Source organism: Choristoneura fumiferana, chromosome 28 (genome assembly GCF_025370935.1).
Source record: "Choristoneura fumiferana chromosome 28, NRCan_CFum_1, whole genome shotgun sequence".
NCBI classification, from domain to species: Eukaryota; Metazoa; Arthropoda; class Insecta; order Lepidoptera; family Tortricidae; genus Choristoneura; species Choristoneura fumiferana.
In genome coordinates this window covers 1,315,972-1,333,471 of record NC_133499.1, presented here as the reverse complement: position 1 = coordinate 1,333,471, position 17,500 = coordinate 1,315,972, and the positions used below count along the sequence as shown (strand labels likewise).

Here is a 17,500-nt window from a genome sequence, read left to right as displayed (position 1 = left end):
TGATATTATGACATTTTTTAAGGTACTCAAAAAACTGTTTACAGTTTTGTGCTACTGCTGCACTATACGGTATATCAATCCACTATATAAAAAGTGTAAACAAAGACGCCATTAACCCGACCACAGACTCTTAGTAACGTGAAAACCTACAACCTATTGCAAAATAATTAATCGATTCAATAAATCGATTAATTTAATTTTCAATTATAAAAACTATTTTAAATTTTAGGGTATGTATTTATAAATACCCCGTGTGTGTCGGGTTAGAATTACACCTCTCCATCTCTTCCGTGGATGTCGTAAGAGGCGACAAAGGATAAAAGGTTAAGGTATACTATACCGTAGGCGACAGGCTAGCAACCTGTCACTATTGTACCGTTATTGTCAAACTTTAAACCTAAAATTGCTAAAAGTGGCTCCGAATACAGGGAATACAGGTGTGATGTTTGTGTGTGTGTATTTAAAAATCGCTCGCCTAACTAAAGCATCTTGTGATCCCAGGTGCTGAAACGTTTCGTGCTCGGTGTGAACTACGTCCGGTACGATCTGGAGGCCGTGTACTCCGGCAAACTCGAGCAGATCAAGCCCACGGAGATGAGCGTCAGGTGATGATGATTATATTGGTAGACGTAATCGTGTTGATCAGAGACGGTTTCCAGTCAATATGGCTCCATGTGGTATGGGTTGTCTATGACATGACATGTCTTTTGCCTGCGACTTCGTCCGCAAATTACATTTTCAAATAATTGCAAGTTGTCTGAAAGAGATCGGTGTTTAGCGGTAAGACCTCTACTTTTAATCTTCTTTAATATGTTGTGTTCTAAGTATAATGTATTGATACATCCTACTAATATTATTATCCTACTAATATTATAAATGTGAAAGTTTGTGAGTTGAGTGAGTGAGTATGTTTGTTACTTCTTCACGTTGAAACGGCTGGACGGATTTGGATGATATTTGGCAAAATAGTACATTACTGCAGAGGCCATGAAGTAAGGGATTGATGGACGAGTTCGGGGTAGACGGCCGAGTCGTAGACGAGGCCGGATAAAACGAGTCCAGCAATCCCTGTTCTGGCCGAGGTTTGTATAGTGCTTTTCTCAAACAATGTGAGGAAATATTTCATCCATCCATCCATCCATCCGTCCGTCCGTCGGTCCGTCCGTCCGTCCCATCCATCCGTCCATCCATCCATCCATCCATCCATCCATCCATCCATCCATCCATCCGTCCGTCCATCCATCCATCCATAAGTCCATCCATCCATCCATCTGTCCGTCCGTCCGTCCATCCGTCCGTCCATCCATCCATCCGTCCATCCGTCCGTCCGTCCGTCGGTCCATCCGTCCGTCCCATCCATCCGTCCATCCATCCGTCCATCCATCCATCCATCCATCCATCCATCCGTCCATCCATCCATCCGTCCGTCCATCCATCCGTCCGTCCATCCATCCGTCCGTCCATCCATCCGTCCGTCCGTCCATCCATCCGTCCGTCCATCCATCCGTCCGTCCATCCATCCGTCCGTCCATCCATCCATCCATCCATCCATCCGTCCATCCATCTGTCCGTCCGTCCGTCCATCCGTCCGTCCGTCCGTCCATCCGTCCGTCCGTCCATCCATCCATCCATCCATCCATCCAACCATCCGTCCGTCCGTCCGTCCATCTATCCATCCATCCATCCATCCATCCATCCATCCGTCCGTCCGTCCGTCCGTCCATCCGTCCGTCCATCCATCCATCCGTCCGTCCGTCCGTCCGTCCGTCCATCCGTCCGTCCATCCATCCATCCGTCCGTCCGTCCGTCCGTCCGTCCATCCATCCATCCATCCATCCATCTATCCATACATCCATATATCACATCGCATCGCATCGCAGTATCGCAAATGCTTACAGAGTAGTGGTGGTTGGCTGTTCGTAATTTTTCCTTTGTCAGTTTAATCTTAGTAAGCAAATTTAAAAAGTTAGAGCAGCGGACAATAATGGACTTTCATACATACTTCATGGCCTAGGCCAAGAAGTTATGTAGGGAGGTAGTAGGGAGCCATAAATGAGAAACTTCATGTCTCCAATTCGTGACATTAACGCATACATTTCCGAGCATGTTTGAGAAAAGATAGTTTATAACCTGGATAAAACATAGAATACTTTTTATCCCGATATTCCCACGGGATAGGGATAAAATCTCGAAATAACAACCGCTGGGCTTAGAGTGATGAAATTTGGTATGTAGGTAGCTGGACGTCTAGAATAACACATAAGCTACTTTTTATCTCGATGTTCCCACGGGATGGGGATAAAATCTCGAAATAAGAACCGCTGGGCTTAGAACCGCTTAGTCATGAAATTTGGCCCGTAATTTCAAACCAACTGCTGTATCTAATGATTTACGCGTGCGAAGCCGCGGGTAAACGCTAGTTATGTATATTATCGGAAGTCGATAAACGAGAAGTCCCTTTGACAGCTCGAAAGTGCCACGAGAATTCCGGCCTCTGGTGATCCGACACGCGGTACATATATTTTTTAAACGAAACGTCCGTCCAAGATAAACTTTGTCACAATCAATTTCATGATGATTTCTTTACGAGAGAAATGTCAACATGAAGCTCGCTGCGAAAAGGTTCCGTCTTGGATCAGGAGTCAGTTTCTTCGATTGTACGAAGTGAAGTAAGCGAGCGGGAGCTGAGGGCCTACTCCGAAGTCCGAAAATCGAAGTTCGTATCGTACCATCCCTCTCGTCGTGTCAGAGGGACGGAACGACACGAACTTCAATTTTCTTATTTCGTAGTAGCCCTGCTGGTGTGCTAGAAGGCTGTTTTCTACCACTATTCTTTGGTGTAGACCGCAGGTGTCGTTACGTGGGCCAGTCACATGTAAGGCGCGGCCACATGCAGGGGCTCGACGCTCGTTTCCAGCGTCAAATCTGGTCACGTGGCATATAGCGATAAAGCTGAAAATGTCGAGCTTTATCGCTGGAAAAAAGAAACCTCTTCAATTTCGGCAAACACTGTTTTTTTTTTTTCATTCACTCGCGGCGTTTGACGCTACTTTTAGAGTCGCGGGAAAATCAAAATGGGGTCACGTGACCGGATTTATCGCTGCAAACGAGCGACGAGCGACTGCATGTGGCCGCACTTTTATCAAATATTCGTACTGAAATGATTCCGTGGTCCCAGATGCGCCCTGGAGCGTTTCTTCGAGGCGCACACGCACGGCATCCTGTGGTCGGCGCCGCACGCGGTGGCGGTGTGGCGCGTCGCCGGCGCGCCCTCGTACTATATGATGGAGCCCCACGCCTGCGGGCCCACCGGCCTCAGGGCCGACGCGCAGGTCCACCACTGATGCACTCAACCTTTGACGAATTCAACTGTAGATGCACTCAACCGTTCCTGCGCTCAGACATGTTTGCACTCAACAGTATATGCACTCAACTATAGCTGCACTCAATCATATTTGTAAAAATCTTATTTCTTAAGTTGATAATCGTTTGCATGTCATAAAACAATAATGCTAATGGACGTGTCTGTCAACTTGAAAGATCAAGTTTAGCGACATATTCATTTGATAGGAACTTGTTTAAAAATTGATAGACCACTTATTTGGCTGATGTACATACTCAACTGCACTCATGAATCTAACTATAATCTGCACTCAGCCTTACTTGCATTAAATCGTTTGCGCACTTGAGAATGAAGTTCAAAAAGTTGGACCATGTTAATCGGTGCATCCGCGCTGCAATAACATTAGGTGACATCTGTAACTTTGCTCTCGGTTAGCTGATTAAAAGTTAATCGAATTTTAACTTAAAAACATGATAATCATGTGTCGACTTTGTGAACTCCCTCCTCAACCGTGTCCACTCTACAATTTGCGCTTTCATCAATCACTGATCGGCAGCTGTGTTTACAACTGTATCTGTGCTTCCAGGACGACGGTGCCGCTTGCGTTCTCACTTTCACATCTGCAAAGCTGATGGCTTTTGCGTAAGTCTTTTCTCCAAGTTAAACCATTTAATCATCATCGTCAGAGGAGCAGTTAGCGAATTCAACTGTACATACACTCAACTATATTTTCAATCAACCGTATCGGCACTCAACCGTGTCTGCACTCAACCATATCGGCACTCAACCACATTGGCACTCAACCGTATCTACACTTAACCGTATCTGCACGCAACCGTATCGGCACTCAACTGTTTGCAGCTACTTACAAAACGTGCCGGCGCTAGAGCGGCCCAAGCATGACTTCTTCCTGTACGCGATGTCGGTGGTGGTGGCGCCCATCAAGAAGCTGGGCGGTGTGGAACCGCCCCTGGTCATGGCACCGCCCAACGTCAAACTGGTGCCCGCTACCAGCAAGGTTAGTGCCAGATACGTGGTAATAACCTATCCTAGGATCGCGATCCGTAATACGAATTTTAATTTTGTAACTACGGGACCTTTATTCTTTAATTTTATACATACTGTAATTTATATGTAATTATGATTGGTTATTTGGAGTCTTTTTGTATTTTTTATTTCAACTCCAAATGTGTTACTTTAACGGTCATCCCGTAAAAACCATTATCGAAAATACAAACTGTGTGTCTGTATTCCTGTCCAGTGGTAGTGTAGGGGTTGGCACGCTGCACGGAATGCTGAGGACCTGGGTTCGATTCCCAGCGCTGGTCTCTTTTTCTGGTTGTTCTGTGCATATGTCTCAGTTTGTATTTTCGATATATGAAATCGGATGAATAAAGATATTTCATTTCTATTCTACATATTCTAGTCTTCCTGCTAAGTAGCCCTCATTAGTACATTGTTGTAGAGGCACGAAAGTAAGCAATAGATGAACGAGTTAGTTTGAAGTTCGATAATACCAGTTCATTGCACTTTTGGCCGAGACTAAACAATGCGTTTTTCACGATCACTAGCTGCGAGGAAATAAAAATACAGTCGACTCTCGTTAATTCAAACCTGCGATAATTCGAACCTTTCTATAATTCGAAGTTGTCACGAGTTCCCTAAAACATCTCTTCATATGGTTTAAACCATTTGATAATTCGTAATATTGTAAGAGCCCCTCAAGTTTCGAATTAACAAGAGTCGGCTGTAGTGTCACCCCTCCCGCCAGCACGCCAGCTCAGCACGCCAGGAATTAAATTCAGAAATTATATTCTAAAAAGTCGTATCGTATTATGAAATACATATATTGATACGATCTGTTTTCGTAATGTGTTACATTGTTGTCGTGTTTTGCGAGCCATAAATGAGTCTGCTGTTAAATGTACATAATACAGGCAGTTTTGGGTACTGGGTTTAGGTTATTTAATGCCGCATTTTCGAGCAGCGTCGTGAAAAAGTTATTTACCGTTGTTATGACACGGTCCGTCTGTCAGGTGGGCGTGGACGGCAGCAAGCGGCGCGCGTTGGAGGCGGACCGCAAGCACCCCCCCGGCGGGCCCACCTGCAAGGACGCGCAGCGCGCCTCCGAGGCCCGCGACAAGGACTCCAAGCTCAAGGGTGAGTGCCACCATTGCAGCCCCCGGCTCTGTCACGCAGTGAGGGCTATCGCGTATGAATTCGCCGCTAGAGGCGCAAGTTATGTAGTCTCCTTAATGTCAAATGTCACTGTTTTTGGTTGAGCTACGTGGGCTTTTATTACAAGCTTTTATTTAGTTTCACCTGTCCCGTTGTCTGTCTGTCATCAAATCTTTGTTGGATTGACTTGAAATTTGGTATACTTATGTGGATTGCATGACAATACAATAATTTGTTAGTGACAATCCTGGTACTGCAGCCAGGATCGTCTCCACAGGACGGAACTCTTCAACGGTTAATGGCATCTACATGAAATTTGGTATGCAAATGTATTTTGGGTGGCAATACAAGTACAGTCAACAAAAAATACAGTCAGCAAAAAAAGCTTTGTACCAGAAACTTATTTAGAATAAGGGCTATCGCGTATGAAGTCTCCACTAGAGGCGCTAGTGTAGCGTGAGGTCTCCGAAATGTCAAATCTCATAGTTTTTGGGTGAGCTACGCGGGTTTATTTATAATTAGAATAATTTTGTGAATATTTTGCAATATCTGAAATTAATTATGGCAAATATGCGTTCCGGGGCAATGAATGTCTGTGTTTTGAGACAGTTTTGTCTTTCGGAAACCTTTGTCCTCCCTTTTTTCCGAACAAAACGGGGACTATGCAACACTGTGGCATGCTCGATATTTTTATGGTACGGTTTTAAGGTATATTAAATATGATTTTAATCTAAACTTTGTTTTCACACCCGTAAAAACAGACTTTGAAAGCCATACTTAAAAACCTCACGCAACAGTGCGCCATCTAGTGAGACAAAAAACGATAGCCCTCATTGGTTAAGAAGAAGTTTAACTTGTGTGACACAGGGCAGCGCAACACGAGCGGCTGGCTGGTGCTGCAGGACGGCTCGCAGTTCCTCAGCGCGTGCCACTCCATCGCATGCAACCGCTACCCGCAGGCCTCGCGCGGCAACCAGGTCGGAGCCAACATCACACGTTATCACCTAAACACGCTGCATCAACATAACGTCGTCATCAGACGGAAGAAAACGGCTAGCATTTGTCCCTTAGACGCCTGTAACTGCTACCCGCAGGCCTCGCGCGGCAAACAGGTTGAAGCCAACCCAACACGATGATGATGATGATGATGTGATCCTGTTATCCCTCACTAGGGACATAGGGCTCGTAGAAGAGTTTTCCATTTGGCTCGATCTTGCGCAGCTTCTTCCAGCTCTTCCCAGCCGAGACCAATTGAGCCAGCCTCCTCAACTGATCACCTGCACGTGGTCCGAGGACGTCCTGGCCGTCTTCTGGCAGTAGATTGCCAACGGAGACCCTGCTTGGGCAGGTGCTCATTCGACCTTCGAAGCGTGTGTCCAATCCATCGCCATTTCCTTGTCAGAACTTCTCGGCTTACTGGCTTCTGGTCAGTCATTTGCCACAGTCTTGCGTTTGAGATAGTTCGAGGCCAAAAAATTCCAAGGATACGCCTCAGGCATTTGTTTACAAACACCTGCAAATGATTGGTGATGTCCTTCCTTACGAATACAACATACTACCTAAATATATCATCAACATGTTGTCGTCATGAGCCGGAAGAAACGGCTCCTCAGCGCGTGTCTCCATCTCAGCGCATGTCTCTCCATCGTCTGCAGCGGAATCGTCATTTCACCACTTCTTTTTGTCACGCGGTATAGGATGAGGGTAGAAAGAGACGGTGGATGCGATTGCGAGCACTTGCACCTTAGACAATACGGCCTCATATCTCTTGTGTCCTGAGCTCTTAGCGCAGAGCACCGAGAAATCCTGCTAACATTATAAATGTGAAAGTTTGTGAAGATGTTTGTATTTTTGGATGTTTGCTACTCAATCACGTCTAAACCGCTGGACCGATTTAGATGAAATTCGGTATACAGATAGCTAGAATACCAGAGTACGACATAGGATAGTTTTTATCACGGAAAATTGCATAGTTACCGCAGGATAGCGATAAACGAGTTGTACACGGAGTCGCGGGCAACTTTGTTCACTTAAAATTACTTCAGAAAACAGGGCAAGCCATGTGCTTGCTAACAATAGTTTTCCTTTCTGCCCAGCTGTCAAACAAGTGCGTTCAGATACATATCAATATCGACTGCCAACATCTTACACTATCACCTAACTACTTAACTACCGTCGTCATCAGCTCCAAAATTCAAACTCAAACTCACAAAATCTATTGACATAAAAACACACACTACATCACAACAAAGACACAGTAATAGTAGATTGTGCACCAATTATTATTTTACCGAGTGACGATTTGGAGCCCGAGCGGCAGCGAGGGTTTTAAAAGCACGAGGGCAATATAAATTACTTAATGCGAGGCGCATAATCTGCTTTTCTTTCAACTATTACAGGAATAATAGACGAAAAAAAACTCATGCTAAACAATTAATAGGAAAGAAATGTCACTAGCACTCGATGATTCCATTTTTGTTAGTTTACATTCGCACTCTCAAAAAATGTCGGGTGACACTATTTAACGGACGTACAATACCGACATGATATTTTGTGATACGCCCATAGAAACTCTTGTCAGTTTGACACCAGTTTGTATGGGCGTGTACACGAAATAACGGGTCGGTATGTCCATGTCGGTATTATCCGTGCCGGTAAATAGTGTCACCCAAAATGTCCACGGAAAATTCGCAAGGTTCCCGCCAATTTTTTTTTTTTTTAATTTCTTACTTTTTTTGGCAGAGTTAATAGCCAGTAGCAGATATTTTTACCCGCGATCTGTCAAATTTGGGATGGGTGGCCAACCAAACACACAAAGTTTTTTTTTTAAATAAGGCTACTTACTATTTTTGATAGGATTGGTAGCAACAATTTTTTGTACGCAATCTGTCAAATTTCATAAAACCGTCAGGTTGACCAACCTAACACTAGATTTTTTTACACTATGCATGCTAATTTTATAGCAAAAATACTTGTTACCTCTTTGGTGGTGTAATTAAAAAAAAATCTAAAACAATGCAATAAAGGATTTTCTTTTCATACATTTTTTCTGCTCTAGAGCAGAAAAGTCCCGCTTTGTGCTTGGTATTTAGTGCGGGTATGATGAAATTAAAGCATAGTTGGAAGAAAAAACATAAATAGAAGAAAAGAGAGAGAGAGAGTAGAGATGCTCCAATCTCATGGGAAACAGTCGTCAAGTCGGTCAATATTTCAGGCGCTGGCGTGCAGTGTGATGGCGGTGGCGATGTCCCGCGTGGAGGACGTGTGCCGCTGGTGCTCGTCCACGCTGGACCAGGTGCTGGACTCGGGCGACCAGCTCTACCAGGACAGCTACCTGCACTACCGGCCCAGAGGGACCAGCCTGCTCGCCATCGAACAGGTAGGACCACTAAGGAAATACAAACTGAGCCATGGATGCACAGAAAAAGAGACCAGCACTGGGAATCGAGCCCAGGTCCTCAGCATTCCGTGCTGCGTGCTATAACCCCTACACCACTGCTGGACAGGAATCCAGACAGGAATTTTTCCTATTCATACATGTCTCAGGTTGCTTATTTCTACTATGCTACTTAAGCAGCAGCACTAGCGACATCTATGTTGCGTCTACAGACGTCACATTCTTTCGTAACTAATCGCTCACCCAGACAAGAGATGTCGCTACTAAGCAATCAAATTATGATTGATTTTTGGAGTCTTTTTGTATTTTTTATTTCAACTCCAAATTTGTTACTTTGTTATTTGTTTGTTTGTTTGTTGTTATGTTGTTTGTGATTGTTAGTAACAAATTTGGAGTTGAAATAAAAAATACAGACTCCAAAAAATCAATCATAGGTAGGACCACAATCACGACTGATGGCAAGCTAAAATGTGGATTTAGATGGAGCTTGCCCAATAAATGCTCATTCACCCTGGGAAGACGGTCAGGTAGCGATCAGGGAACACAGAAGCTGGCAGAGTATCCCACTCCTGAGCTATCTGGATAATAAAGCCGATATCAGAGGAAAAAAGCCGTGGTGCCCTTATGAAAAAAACCGTCGTGGCCTAATGGTTTGACGTATCGCCTCTCAAGCAGAGGGTCGTGGTTCAAACACTGGCTCGCACCTCTGAGTTTTTCGAAATTCATGTGCGGAATTACATTTGAAATTTACCACGAGTTTTGCGGTGCAATTGGTGTGCGAAGCAATTCAATGGTGTGTGTGAAGTTCCCAATCCGCACTGAGCCCGCGTGGGAACTATGGCCCAAGCCCTCTTGTTCTGAGAGGAGGCCTGTGCCCAGCAGTGGGACGTATATAGGTTGGGATGATGGATGGGGATGATCAGCGCATAACGGCCGTAGGAATTCCACTGTTAAACATAGGCCTCCAGTTGCTTCGGTTGGAAGCGGCCTACACTGCATTCACCAGGTCATTCTCGTTGCCATATGGCCATATGGCCTGTTCTCCGTGCCATATGGCCTGCCCATTGCCACTTCAACGAGCTAAATAATTCCCTTGGCTGTGTCGGTGACCCTCGTTTTCTACGGCTACAAATACGACTTAGTCGTATTCTATTATATGTCAGCCCCTTACGGACTTCTTTTTAGGAAGTTGTAGAACCAAATGCTAAGTAGGTAAAAGTTATTTTGTTCTATCGACAATTAACAGCGAGTGTGTCGAGATAGTCAAAATTGTTGATAACATGTATACTATATCTATGTAATATGTTGATCGGCAACACTGCCCATCGGTTGTTGATTAACTAACGTTGCCCGTTCGGCAGATCCTGCGCAAGTTCTACACGCCGGGCAACTGCGTGTGCCGCGTGGTGGTGTACCAGCCGCGGCAGTCCGGCTCCGTCGACACCGACCTCGTGCCGCAGGTGACTGCTCGATGCTCGCTCGCCACACTTCCTGCCATGCAGCTGCCACACTTGACTGCCGCACTTGACTGCCACACTTGACTGCCACACTTGACTGCCACACTTGACTGCCACACTTGACTGCCACACTTGACTGCCACACTTGACTGCCACACTTAGCTGCCACGTTTCACTGCCACACTTAGCTCCCACACTTAATTGCCACTCTAACCTGCCATGCAGCTGCCACACTTGACTGCCACACTTAGCTGCTATTCAGCTGCCACACTTGACTGCCACACTTAGCTCCCAAACTTAACTGCCACGCTTACCTGCCATGCAGCTGCCACACTTGACTGCCACACTTAACTGCCACAGTTAACTACTACACTTAGCTGCCACACTTGACTGCGACACTTAACTGCCTCACTTAGCTGCTACACTACTAGTGTACCTACTAGATGCGCCACAGCCGTATGAGCATGACACACTTTTCTGCCACACTAACCTGTCACACTCGTATCTTGTTTAAAGTGAAAATATTATTCTACGGTAACGCGTTACCGAGATATTAAGTATCCCATGTAACAATCCAGATATTTGTCTATCTGTACAGTCAAGGAAACTGAATCACGTACCGGGAGGGTGAAACCTTTGTGCTACTATATCACGTCGACATCCCATACATCTGCCAAAGAAATCATAGCGAAATTGACAATGAAAAGTGCCACCCTGGTACGTGATTCCGTTTCTAAATCTAAAGACATACATATAAACATCTTCACATACTTTCTCGTTTATAATATTATACCTAGTGCCATCCACGAAGACGCGTGATTTTGTCAAAATTAGACATTAATGACATTGTAATAAGAACCACGGCACGCGTCATCGTGAATGACTCTAACTATAGTGGGGTAGGTGTTATCGTATTGGCTTGTGTGTCGCAGCTGACCGAGTTCTTCCGCGAGGAGCGCAGCGGCGTGTTCGTGGCCGGGCTGGGGGACTTCGCCGTCGCGCTGTTCAGGACGCCGAGAGGTAACCAGTGGGGCCGGCGAGGGGGGGCCTTCTCAAAATCAATTTATCGCTATAGGTAGGCGGGTGATGATGCTAAATGGGAATTTAATCGAGCCTCGTGGAGCCCTATTACATTTTGTAGATTAGTTGATACGAAGAAAAAAGTTATTGATGTTCCCGCTCCAGTGGTGGAGGAAGCGTTTACGGATTTTCTTCTTTCGTCTTTCTTTCGGTAACTTATATGTAACATAAATACAAATTAAACTGTTCAACTGTCTCTGTCTGCCGCATAGGTTTCTACATGTTCGACCCGGCGGACCGGGACCGCTACGGGCGCGCCGTGCCGCCGCCCTGCACCGGCCGCGCGCGCGCCTGCTTCTCGCAGTACCCCTCCGTGAGTGGCGCCACACACTCCCACACTCGCACACACACTACCATACACTCACTCACACTCCGACACACTTCCACATACTAACACACACTATCACACACTCACACACACTACAAAACAGGACTAAAAATTAATGTACGAATTTATGAACACAACTTTATTGTTAACGCCGTAAAAGCGTGTTCAGATATTTTTGATTGAATTTTTGCCCACAAGTTTAAACTCAAACTCAAACTCAAACTCATTTATTTGCTTTGAAACAATACAAAATAAATACTGAATCAAACCCTGTAAGGGCACTGCAATAATGCTATTATTAAAATAAACCTTAAACTTATGAGCGCAGATATGGATATGTGCTCGTACCTTAAACTTAAACTTAGCTAAAAACATAGTCAACACAATAATTTTAGTAAAACACAAGATATTATTATTAATTGCATACTTTCTTATAGTGCTGGCTAGTGCTTATCCTCTAAAAATTCCTGTAAAGTGTAGTGTAGTAGTTTATGAGCATGACTGTACAATGTGTTGTGGAGTGTAGTAATTACATTAGACATTTTGTGGTGTTTGGTTTGGCATGGTGTCATGGCCTCGTTTAAGTTAAGCTTAAACATGTAAACTATAGCTATCTGTGGGATTACGGTATTTGACTATTTTGTATGTGTTTTAAAAATGAAAACTACACAATGCCTGTTATCGAATAGAGAAACAACTTTTAAGCTACCATTACAAATAACAAAGTTATAAAGGTTTGAAATTCAAGATTATACAAAAAAAGACATACGCCAATACCGCCATACTTGCTGCATATAGAAAAGCGTTTGAGAAAGAGACAGGTATATAGATTTTTCAAATAATCACTATAAATCCAATTTTCAACCGAATTAAGTTTTCTCTTCGCTAAACACTGTCTGTAGATATATATATTTTCATAATAATATTAAGATATGGCAAATTCAGAAGTTATGTCAAATACCGTATTGGCTCTGTGTCTATTCCTACTACATATATTGTTTTTAGCAGTTGGTTCTCATTAAATGAAAAAAAAAAATAAAAAAATGCATCGTGGTTAGTGACAACCAATTTGGTGTGGGTATTTTATATACAACTATAATGAAATCCGCGACGTAATTTTTGGCAATTCTCATGGGAATATAGTTTAATCAATTTTCAATTCGACTGTCAGACCTGCAGGGCTACTACGAAACTCGAAATTCGAAGTTCGTGTCGTGCGGTCCCTCTGACACTTATACTATTTAATACGAGAGCGAGAGGGACGGTACGATACGAACTTCGAGTTTCGTAGTAGCCCTGCTGATAAGTTTACGCGGGCGAATCGCGTAAAAGCTAGTCCCACTTATATGTATAAATGCGAAAGTTTGTGTGTGTATGTTTGTTATTCCTTCACGCTAAAACGGCTGGACGCATTTCGATGAAATTTGGTATGTAGGTAGCTGGACGTCTGAAATAACACACAGCGGCTACTTTTTATTCCAAAGTTCCCACGGGGGGATAAAGTCATGAAATTACAACCGCTAGGTTTAGAGTCATGAAATTTTGTACAGTTGTTCTTAACACAACCTCAATGGAGACCACGATATAAATTTTAGGATTTCCCAGAGGAATTTTGTCAAATCCCGGAATTTCAATTATAACTAACAGATCGAATAGTTTACGCGTGCGAAGCCGCGGGGTAAACTCTAGTTTTAAATAAACCATTCTATTTTTAATGTTATTTTCAGGTGCAAGCTCTCGCCGAAAAGCTCTGCCCGAACATTCCACCGATCACGAAAGATCCTGACGACGTAAGTAAAGTCTGTCCAGCGAGTCGTGCCAGCAAGTTTAAAACAATGAGGGCTATTTGACCTCGCCTGACACTCGTCTGTCGAAAGACCCTCATTGGCTCATTTGCTCATGGCAAAAACGGAACCTTTATAGTATCGCCATGTCTGTCTGTCTGTCTGTTTGTCCGTCCGCGGCTTTGCTCAAGGACTATCAATGCTAAAAAGCTGCAACTTTGCACGAATATAATATGTAAACTATGCCGACAAAATGTACTACAAAAATACAAAAAATATTTTTTTTAGGGTACCTCTCATAGACGTAAAGTGGGGATGATTTTTTTATTCTCATCCAACCTTGTAGTGTGGGGTATCGTTGGATAGGTCTTTTAAAACCAAGTTCAATATTGTTCCCTTCTGATCTCTCGATACTAACGCCATCTATCGATCCTCCACTGTAACCAAAACCTTCATTAGACTGTACAGCATCCCGCGCAATATTTATCAATCACTACCCAAAATCGTATGTGTTGTTTTATAGTTAAGGCCTTCGGGAACTGACATGTTCATTATCTTTTGATCAAAGTCCATAATAAATAAAGATTTAAAAAAAAACTACCCTAGGGATTTGACCTTGGAAGGTAGATGCCTCATCTGACGGTACATGCGCTTGTTTCAGGCTGAGAACGCTTCCAAAGCTGACAACAAGAGCAGCAAGGTCTCGAGACTTCCATAGACAGGAGTCCAAGGAGGTTTGTAGCATTTTATAATCTGACCAAGTATGAGTACAAGCGGTGGACGCTAGTGGCGAGTTGGCGTTCATTGTGGCGTTCTAAGGGGGAGGCTCCTGTCACACTGGTCAGTGGACGTCTTCCGGCTGATGATGATGATGATGAAGAATACAAGGTGTCTAAATACTACTTCGAAATATCACAGTTAATAGATCTGTGCGAAATAAACTCAGCGGCACAAAATTTGGCCCACTTGCACAACAAATACAAACTTACTTACTACAAACTTACCTACTTACTTGCATACAAATTACCTGTTGTTTCATACAATGAGGGCTATCGTTTTTTGTCTCACTAGATGACGCACTGTTGCGTGAGATTTTAAGTATGGCTTTCAGTCTTTTATTACGGGCGTGAAAACAAAGTTTAGATTAAAATCATATTTAATACACCTCAAAACCTTACCATAAAAATATCGAGCATGCCACAGTGTTGCATAGTCCCTGTTTTGTTCGCGAAAAAAGGGACGACAAAGGTTTCCGAAAGACAAAACTGTCTCAAAACGCAGACATTCTTGCCCCGGAACGCATATTTGCCATAATTAATTTCAGATATTGCAAAATATTCTCAAAATTTTCTAATTATAAATAAACCGCGTAGCTCTCCCAAAAACTATGAGATTTGACATTTCGGAGACCTCACGCTACACTAGCGCCTCTAGTGGCGAATTTCATACGCGATAGCCCTCATTGAGGGCCAGCTGGGCTACTACGAAACTCGAAACTCAAAGTTCGTATCGTACCGTCCCTCTCGCTCTCGTATTAAATAGTTTCAAGTGTCAGAGAGACCGCACGACACGAACTTCGAGTTTCGTAGTAGCCCTGCAGGTTTTTTGCCGCTCAGTACATTTTAGCTTGCGTTCATTTGACTGAATACCATTGTAAAATAATAATGATAAAACCATTTATTTGTAGCGATTCCTAGCGCCATCTAGTGAGCAAATATCAAACACCAAAATCTTTAATAGGGCGCTTTGCGGCCAGCAAGGCTACTCGAAACTCGAAACTCGAAGTTCGTGTCGTGCCGGTCCTCTCGCTCTCGTATCAAACAGTGTAAGTGTCAGAGGGACCGGACGACACGAACTTCGAGTTTCGAGTTTCGGAGTAGCCCAGCTGGGGGCCGCGTAGTCGGTAGTTCGTATGGTACACACCGTCCCTCTCTCTCGTATTAAATAATCTAAGCGTCAGTGGGATGGCAACATACGAAGTTCGAATTTTGTATTTCGTAGTATATGAGCTGGTTGCAGATTAAACGTTTTGACTTTTGTACCCGACTGCGAAGAAGGAGGGTTATGTGTTTGACGCGTATGTATGTATGTATGTAGGTAAGTATGTATGTATGTTTATTCCTATGTCCTCTCATAACTACTCAACGGCTGAACCGATTTTGATAAATGATACGTCATTGAATTCTTCTTAATGACGCAAGTGACACTAGGTACATGAAATTCTTAAAAAATCAAAATGGCAGATTTTTGGCGCCAAATTGTGTTTTCAAAAAAAAATTTGTTAAAACCTATTGAGTGGGGTATCAAATGAAAGCTAATAATTAGCCCATTCAAAAAATATATGGGTTATAGCCGTTTAAATATACCGTTTTTCACAGAAAAGTGTGAAATAAACAATAATTTAAAAAATCAAAAAACCCGACTGCCTTAAAAATACTAAAAAGAAGAAAAGTCTAGTGGGCTAGAACTGTGTTAAGTAGCTAACTTAAAGTTCAACAGTCGGGACCCATTTAAATCGTGACGCTCAAAAATTCTTACCTAATGGGTCCCGACTGTTGATTTTTAAGTTAGCTACTTAACACAGTTCTAGCCCACCTAGACTTTGTTTCTTCTTTTTAGTATTTTTAAGGCAGTCGCGGTAATTTGATTTTTATTTATTATTGTTTTTTAGCGCCCGCATTATTGTTTAAGGGCCTACGCTAGCTAGCGCCGGTGCAGCGCCCGGCTACCACACGAAATTCGAAAATCGAAGTTCGTGTCGTTCCTTATCTTTAACTGTTTTAATACGAGAGTGAGAAGAGATTGTACATACGATACGCAGAGTCCGATTGTCGAATTTCGGAGTAGCCCTCCAGATGAAATTTCTATGCACGGCACGCGGCACGACAGGCGTCCACCCGCTCCGCAAACCGCGTCCGCTAAGCATAGACCCTAAAAACTTATTTATTGTTCTAGGTCGCTTTGAGGAACCGGCGAAGTTTCAAATATACGGCATGGATGTCACTAGTCTACGAGATTGAACCAGCACGAGAGATGAAGGGATAAAAGTAAATTGCAATTTTACACAAAGTGCCAAAGGGACTCTCTAGTTGAAATGTTGAAGTTAAGTCTTGTTTGGTTCTCAATTTGCTTTTAAACGATTAGATGTGAATCAGGTGAAAGGGTGGCAATAAAAAATGTTTTGATAATGTGCTGTTACACGCGCCAGTTTTTTGTATTTGGACAAGGTGTTTTGTAATAAAATGAGTAATTTAATTGAGTTTATTTATTTCGCCATTAGGTTTGCTTTAATTTACCGAGCTCATTTGGCTCAGAATATTTGGATACCTTGCCCGCTCCGATGTATATTATTGATGGGACTGTTATATAGTGTCCAGCATTTATTCTACCACAGCGGAGCGTGCAAAAATTATCTGATACGTCCTTACGGGCTAGGCTCTAGAAGTAATTCCAATGAGGGCTATCGTTTTTTGTCTCACTAGATGGCGCACTGTTGCGTGAGGTTTTTAAGTGTGGCTTTCAGAGTCTGTTATTACGGGCGTTAAACAAAGTTTAGATTAAAATCATATTTAATACACTTTAAAACCGTACCATAAAATATTCCAGCCAGCACCCAACAGTGTTGCTTAGTCCCGTTTTGTTCGGAAAAAAAGGAGGACAAAGTTTTCCGAAAGACAAAACTGTCTCAAAATACAGACATTCATTGCCCCGTAACGCATAAGTGCCATAATTAATTTTCAGGTAATGCAAATATTCAACAAATTATTCTAATTTATAAATAAACCCGCGTAGCTCACCCAAAAAACTATGAGATTTGACATTTTCGGAGACCTCACGCTACTACACTAGCGCCTCTAGCGGCGAATTCATTTCGCGATAGCCCTCATTAAAAGTGGATGATAGAATACTGAATCAGATTTAGAAGTGGCGGGT

The 17,500-nt window shown here is 43.3% G+C and overlaps 1 protein-coding gene across 1 annotated transcript in view; it reads left to right on the top strand.

The window, feature by feature from the left end:
- LOC141443729 (uncharacterized) overlaps window positions 1-14,285 on the top strand; it is a 38,550-nt gene extending 24,265 nt beyond the window's left edge. The window contains exons 20-31 of the mRNA XM_074109078.1: window positions 502-605; window positions 3,179-3,332; window positions 3,930-3,985; window positions 4,205-4,361; window positions 5,380-5,503; window positions 6,389-6,498; window positions 8,736-8,900; window positions 10,280-10,378; window positions 11,308-11,395; window positions 11,668-11,768; window positions 13,511-13,573; window positions 14,229-14,285. Coding sequence (XP_073965179.1) covers window positions 502-605; window positions 3,179-3,332; window positions 3,930-3,985; window positions 4,205-4,361; window positions 5,380-5,503; window positions 6,389-6,498; window positions 8,736-8,900; window positions 10,280-10,378; window positions 11,308-11,395; window positions 11,668-11,768; window positions 13,511-13,573; window positions 14,229-14,285 — 1,278 coding nt within the window. The remainder of the gene's footprint in view (window positions 1-501; window positions 606-3,178; window positions 3,333-3,929; window positions 3,986-4,204; window positions 4,362-5,379; window positions 5,504-6,388; window positions 6,499-8,735; window positions 8,901-10,279; window positions 10,379-11,307; window positions 11,396-11,667; window positions 11,769-13,510; window positions 13,574-14,228) is intronic.
- The last annotated feature ends 3,215 nt before the right edge of the window (window positions 14,286-17,500 follow it).